The sequence below is a fragment of the Gavialis gangeticus genome, unplaced genomic scaffold (genome assembly GCF_001723915.1).
Source record: "Gavialis gangeticus isolate Ggan-Ray unplaced genomic scaffold, GavGan_comp1, whole genome shotgun sequence".
NCBI lineage: Eukaryota > Metazoa > Chordata > Crocodylia > Gavialidae > Gavialis > Gavialis gangeticus.
Window position 1 is genome coordinate 10,494,532 of NW_017729009.1, and position 7,396 is coordinate 10,501,927.

A 7,396-nucleotide genomic window follows, 5' to 3' on the forward strand; every position below is an offset into this window, starting at 1 on the left:
CAGGCCCTACAAGGAGAGGCGATGGGACCTGAACCTGTTCAGCCTCCACAAGAGAAGGCTGAGGGGGATCTAGTGGCCTGTTACAAACTAGTCAGGGGGGATCAGCAGGCACTGGGGAAGGCCCTGTTCCCCTGAGCATGACCAGTAGTGACCAGGAATAACGGTCACAAGCTGGCAGAGGGTAGGTTTAGGCTAGACATCAGGAGGCGCCACTTCACGGTCAGGGCGGCTAGGATCTGGAACCAACTTTCAAGAGAAGTGGTGCTGGCTCCTACCCTGGGGGTCTTTAAGACAAGGCTTGACATCACCTTGCTGGGGTCGTTTGGCCCCAGTACTCTTTCCTGCCATGGCAGGGGGTCGGACTTGATGATCTGCTCAGGTCCCTTCCGACTCGACCAACTATGTATTCCTGGTTTCTAATCCTGGCTCTCACCCCCCCACAACCTTTGCTTCACTTTTAGTGCCTCAGTTTCTCCCTCTGTGAAATACGCATACTAGCAGTCGCTTTGCAAAGGGGAAAGGGCAGGACTTGCTGTCTTTACAACACTGCACACACCACTTGAGGCTGACGTTATTGTTGTTCCCAGGAGTCCTAAGAAACCAGCTTAATCCCATTCCCCTGGAAGCCATACCAGGCATGTTGCAATGGCCGTGCAATGCTTGCAGAGGCTGCCACACGGCCCCGCTTCAGCTCAGGGAGTCTCTGCCCCAGAACAAGCTTCTCCAGGTTACCCCATGAGAAGGCAGCACTCGCGAGCCTCTCGCACAACCACACCCTCTCTGTGCATTGTGGCATCAGCATCCCACAGGGCACCGGTCTCTCTGTGCGTGCATCAAGCCTTACAATACCATACTTCTTAATGTACAACACCCACTGTTTCCCCAAAATCAGCCACTGATAGTTGGGTTGCGGGGCTTCAATGAAGGGCCTGATTCCAAACACCTTGGCTAATCCTTCCTTCCCTTCTCCACCTTCCCAAAACAGGGGGTGTGGTACACGGCTAAATATGGCAAATCAGCTGCTTGCATGAAGTGGGAAGAAAAAAAAACAGGAAGTGAACAGTAGCTTCTGCCCAGCGGCAACAGTTGCTCTGCAAAGTTGGATAACTCCTGGCTCCAATTGGGTTATAAATAGAATGCCAGAGCTCCAGCCAATCCTAAGAACAGAGCAACTGCAAGAAGCTTTTGTTTGCAATGGTTAAGGGCTGTTTTGACCGGGCGCATGACAGCAGCTGGAAGGAAAGCACCCAGCTGAGAAACTTCCCCATTCAACTGCTGGGAAACCAGGCCCCAAAACCAGCAGCCCAGAGACATGGAGGCAAAGGGTCAAGCCCCCAAACACTGTGCACGGTCTGGCCCCACCTGAGACGTGGCAGATGTGTGACTGCCAGGTGTGGCTACATTAGAGCCAGGCTGGTAAGGGTACCGGGGGTGTGTGTAGCGTCAGAAATCCACTGAAGTAATGGCTGCAGTGGCAGGAAGGTGCTTGAGAAAGCTACTGGCAGCAGCACAGTCCCACCTTAAGGGTTACACGTGCTCAGGACAGGGCTTGCAGGAAGACTCGGCTCCCAGGGGCATCACTGCTCCTGAGTACCATGACCCTGGAAGTGAGTTGTATGACACAGGGTGTGGGACAGGGAGCTCTGGGGACTCAGAGAGGAGCAGAGTGTGAGCATCTCACCAGGGGGGAAGCGACGCAGGGATCGCCGGACATCCAGGAGCACCTGCTGGTAGTCTTTGTTGTCCTCTCGCAGCTCCTTTCCTGAGGGGGGAGAGGAGCATTACAAACCCGCCAACCTGGGACTGCAGAGCAAGGTGAAGACAGGCCACAAAACCCTCCACCCCCACGTGGGATCCAGGCTCTCCCCGCTGCACTCAGGCCTCGTGCTCCTGTCAGTGCCCATCCTGGCACTGTTACCAATGACAAAGGCCGTGCCAGGGCCAGGAACGGTCACAGGTTCTCTGCAACCCTGAGGACGGGTCTGTCTCACAGCTTAGTCGCCAGCACATGGCGGGACGTCACTCTAAGGCACTACAGAGTAGCGGAGGTCCTGCCATGGAGCCACTGAACACCAAGGCAATGAGAAGCAGCCCAAGCAGCTGCTCTGCTTTGGAACAGACAAGGAGAGATGCCACAAGGCACCAGACAGCTGTGGGCCGCCGAGCACCAGTCCCTGCCTCCCACAGATCCCAGGCCCAGCACAGCCCTAGCAACTGGGAACACGTGCCCATGAGCAGGCCCCAAGGGGAATGTTGTTTTCTGCATGAGCAGAGCCAGGGGCAGGCTTGAATGTCACAGGGAAAAACATTTTCCTGGCCTCAGATTTGATGCACTCTGCACGCAGGCTCCGTGGTGCACAGTGGCCACTGATTCACCTGTGTCTGGAGTGGGAGCAAACTCCTACCCACCAAAACAGCACCCCCCAAAAAACCAGGATGTATTCACCACGTGGCCACTTTTTGCTCTCAATTAGTATAGCACAGCTCTGCTCCAAACAGCCCGACTGCAGCAGGAGGAGACCTGCCAGTAAGGTTCCTCACGGCAGCACTGATGAGCTAAAAATCAACCTGTTCCTGGGGTCGGTGATGAACAGCTGGATGCAGGGGACACCATGGGGTCCATGCCAGAAGCCCTGCTCTCAAGGCAGCACACGTTACATGCAGGCAACACAGGGCAAGGCCTCCCATCTGCATGCATGTGCGTTGCGCCCTCCCGTACCTGGAGGCGATGGCAGGTCATCCGTGTTCACGTTGAGCAGCTTGGGCCACACTTTGCGGCGAATCTCATCAGTCAGGAGTCCCCCCTCGCTGATGGCCATGCGCCGGAGGGTGGCCACATCGATTGGGTCGCTGCTCAGCGCCTGCTGGATTTCAGCTTCTTTCCTTTTCTTTTTTGAATCATAATCTGCAGAGGGAACACATGTGAGCTGTCAGGCTCATGGACAAGGCCCAGGCTGGCTCTGGGCACAGACAGAGAGGTCCCTTCCAGCCCCCTGTGTCTCCATGACAAGCATGACTAGGCCCCCACAGTCAGAGGCAGAAAAGACCAGGGGAATTCACGACTCTTCTTGGGGGCCACAGGTTACAGCTGACCTAAAGAGGCAACACTACAAGCCAAGCATCTACTGGCACCGGTGGGGCTGAAGGCACCACCTCTACCCTCTCCCCACAAGACCTCGGTGGAACGAGATCCTATTTTCTGATGACGGGTCAGAGACGCCATCGCCACGCAAGCCTGTTGCCGGAGCACTCGCCCCTGTGAGCCCAGAGCCCACAGCCACTGCGCGACCGCCTGCATGCCAGCTTCCTGAGAGCAGGACCGGCTACCAACGGGTCACATGTATCCTGCAGGGCATGGCACAGTGGCACCAGCGGCACCCGCCCGGCTCCTCCTCATGCACTTTAGCAGCAAAGCTTCTCAGGGCAGAGGCAGTGACCGTGCGCCTGCCTGCCGCGACACCGCTTCCTGCGCGACCACGCCGGACAGGCACCAGCCTTAGCCGCCCTTTTGGGGGACAAGGGGTGGGGGTCGAGCCAGGCCGACCCCAGACTCCTCCCGCTTGCGCCAGTTTCTCTGCGACACGAGAGCTGGAAGCAGAAGTGGCTGCAAGACGCCCGATGCCGCCGAGGCGCCCAGTGCCGCTTTCCTGACGCCAGAGAACAGACGCCACCGCCTCCTGGGCAGACCCCCCCAATTCAGGACACCCCCTATTCAAGACACTGGGGGGCTCAGCACGAATTCAGGACACCATTCCCCCCAGTTCTGGACACCAGGGTCCCCCCTACAACTGAGGACACCAGGGGCCCAGCACGAATTCAGGACACCACAACTGACGACACCGGGGTACCAGCCCCCCCACAATTCAGGCCCTCGGTCCTCACCTCGGTGCCCAGCGCGGCGGCCCCGCACGGCCATAGCACACCCGGGGGGGGCCCGACCCGGGCTCGCCCCGCTCTCCGCCGCCCGCTTCCGCTTCCGCTTCCGCTTTGGCCCCGCCCCTTCCCATCTGCCCCACCCCGACACGTCAGCGCGCCGAGCGCGCGAGGCCGGCGTGACGCTCACGTGGCCCGAGAAGGCGGAAGAGCCGGGGCGGAGTGAGGGCGCATGCGCTGTGGGCGCTGCCATGCCGTGCTCCACGTGGCTGTGCCGGAGGGGAGGGGGTGTGGGCAAAGCCTGAGACGCGGGGACAGGCCGGGCTAGGGGCAGTGCAGGACCCAGGTCAGCCCGGGAGAGGCTGCAATGACTTGGACTTGCTCAGCAGTGGAGGTTAGCCCAGTGCCAGCGTTAAATACACAGCCAGTGCCTGGCACCACTGCTTTGCCCACTCCCGGGGGCCGATCTAGCTAAATATTGCCCAGGAATGCGAGCGTAGGATGGAGAGAGAGAGAATGTGACCAGCTTCCTGGCTTCCCACATCATCCAGACATCCGCAGCTCCCAAGCAAAAGCACCCGCTGCAGTCTCCCAGTGCCTGAAGAAAGGTAGTTGTGCCCGAAAGCTTGCAAAGGACCGCTTCTCCAACTATTGAATTGGTCTGATAGAAGAGATCACATCTACCCGCTGCCACAGGCCACCTCCATCCCATCCAAATTCTGACAGCCGACACCGGGCTTGCTTGTGCTGCCACCCCAGCGGCAGGCACCCCAGTGCCTGCTTCCCTTGAGACGTCACTTCTGTCCATCCCAATTTCCCATTTGTAACAGAAGCTGCCAATTCACGGGCATCAAATCAAACGGGCACGCAGGCTGGAGGCTACGGCACAGCTCAGTCCGCAGGGAGGTTTGTTTCAATGGTTTTTTATTAAAAAAAAAAAAAAAAAAAAAAAAAAAAAAAAATTAGACCTCCATGGCACAGCTTCTTCCCAGCACGGTTAGGTTTAGTTATAACAATTACTTTACAATGACAACTGATAAATCAAGAGAAAAAGGAAGTCTAAGCTTCAACAAAAAAAAGGGGGGGGCACTTCAAAACAAGATTAAAAAATACCTTTGTTTTTGTTTTTTAAACAAGCCTTTGAAATTAGTTGCCAACAAGACTGCTATATACGGGCATGATTTCTCGCTGCCTAACACAATGTAGGGGTACAGGTAGTGCTGAGAAACAAGTGTTCCAATGCAAGGTGTACAGATGAGGTAAATTTACAAACACAGGAGTTGTTACAATCTGTAAACCCAAGCCCCCCCCAACCCCATCACTGCTTGGGCACCGCTACCCCGCTCAGTCGAGTGGCATGCTTGTGCAGTAAATCCGGCGCAGCGCTAGACATCACACCCAGAGAGGAGCCCTTCCGTCCTCACCTCACGCATTTGCCTTCTTCCGCAAGGCTGGCTGGGCATTAGGACCTTTGGCTGCTTGAGGTTTCATCAGCGGTGATCCAGACTTATCCGTTATTGTTTCAGCTGGGAGGAAGCCGAGGACTTGGATATGCAACCCCACTCCCTCGCTTTCAATGCAAAAAATAAAAAACTGGTGAAGTGGTCCACGTAGCTCACAACTGAGTGCAAAACCACTGCCTGCCATCTCTGCCAGAGGTGGTGCTCCCAAGCTACTGCACATCAAGGAAACAGTCAACATAGTTCAACTTCCACATCATTCTAGAATACAAAGAGGGTTTTAACTACAATAAATTTCCATTGGATGAAGTCATGGAGAAGAAAGCTATCCTGGTGTGCAGTTCACAATTCATCGCTCCAGTCAGGTGGTCCCCGTGGAAAGCGGGCTCTGGGTTCCATGCCGTTTGGTTTCTCTCACCTTGGTTGAATCCAGCCATACACTCAGCTGTCCTACCTTGCAGAATTAATTGAAGCAACAAAGAAAGACATGGGAACAACCCCCACAAGAGATGAAACTCAAAGGACAGATGCTCAGAAGACAAAGCGGGAGTGGGACACCAAAGCTTCAGGGCTTGTGGTGGGAACTGGAAGTGCACTCAATGCCCAGAACAAGCAGCGGCTGCAATGGCCTGAGGACAAGAGAGGAGTCCAGAAGTGATGGGTGCTATTGTGCTTAACAAAGTCTCTCCAGTACAGCACCTGACCAACTGAAGTGGTTTGATTTCAGTGAACAGCAATGCACAAAAAAGAAAAACGGGGACTCGATTCTCCGTCCCCAATCCCAGCCTGGCTGAGACACAAAAGGAGTTTTATGGCAAAAGATCCTTATCCCAAGAGATACTTTGGCTTGTGATGCTTCTATAAGGCTTCTCTGCACTGCTCACTACAACGCATTGTACAAAGGTGCGCGCGAGTAAGGAGGGGCCTCACCCCACACATGCAGGGTGGAAGGCCGCCCCTGCGTGGAAGTGTGCAACACCAACCCAGTGAGACCTCTACACAGGGAACTTAAATCTAACCTTGATAAATAAAACCAAATGTTTATTTACACCAAAGAATTCCAACACTGGATCTGTCACATATGAAGGACAAAGTATATATACACAGCAAGGGGTAGCAGGGCTGGAACAAGGGTGCCTTTTTGTTTTGTTTTTTTCCTGTTACTCGTTAACGGTAATATCTGTCCACAATTACAGGTCTACCATTTCAGTTTAAGTTAGAGTCTGCTCGCTCCTTCCTCTCAGTGCATATTTACAAGACTGAGGTAACCGGTATTCTCACCACATGGCACGTGAGGGAGAGGGTGGTGGGTGAAGACAGTATCTGACTTGGCGCAGTCTGATCTTTCCAGCTCTTTAACTAGCCACCAGCCTGAAATCTGCATAATCCATTTAAAAACAATATACCCAGTAACAAATAAATGCTAGACTTCCAAGCCAAGCAGCTGGCAGGAAGAACCCTATGTGGGAGGGGGAAGGTACAGAGGAGGGTACAGCTTCCCCCTGCTAGAGCACCTTTACTGGGAGATGGCAAGGACTTCCACTGGATCCATAACGTTATGCTTAAGACTAAAATTACATGCAAGGGAGTGAGTTGGCATTCTGGTTAGCTCCTGGGGAGACATAATTCACACAGGACAGAATAGGGTTTGAAGCCTTATCTGCACTTATACACTTTGACCATTGTTACGAACTGAAGTAGTCTCCTCAACGTACCCCACTTGAGTCATATGTAGAATATGGTGTTAAAGTGATCGGTACTTTAAGAAACCCGCCTCCCCTGGCCTTGTCAAAACTTGGCTTGGTAGCCTCCGGAGAAAAGCACAGGACAATCCCCCCATGGTGTAGGCTGGTGGAGGAATAATGGTGGGACTATGAAGAGAAGAGATTTCCAGCAGGATGCAACGGCCTGGAAATGCAGTTGATTCACCTTTATTCTTGATGAGGAGGAGTCTGGGGTGGGGGGTGGAGAAAAAAAAAAAAACCCAAAAAAAAACTGTCCGAGAAATACTCCTTCTGCAGGTATTTTCAGGGATTCCCCTGAGTTACGAAAAGTTCAAGTAA

At 54.1% G+C, this 7,396-nt stretch overlaps 1 protein-coding gene across 1 annotated transcript in view; it reads right to left on the reverse strand.

Moving 5' to 3' along the window:
• Nucleotides 1-3,955, reverse strand: part of TBC1D20 (TBC1 domain family member 20) — a 13,498-nt gene extending 9,543 nt beyond the window's left edge. The window contains exons 1-3 of the mRNA XM_019510007.1: nt 3,883-3,955; nt 2,720-2,905; nt 1,682-1,762 (exon numbers count right to left, since the gene is read on the reverse strand). Of these exons, the coding sequence (XP_019365552.1) occupies nt 1,682-1,762; nt 2,720-2,905; nt 3,883-3,916 (301 nt within the window). The 5' untranslated portion in view covers nt 3,917-3,955. The remainder of the gene's footprint in view (nt 1-1,681; nt 1,763-2,719; nt 2,906-3,882) is intronic.
• Between the last annotated feature and the right edge of the window lie 3,441 nt (nt 3,956-7,396).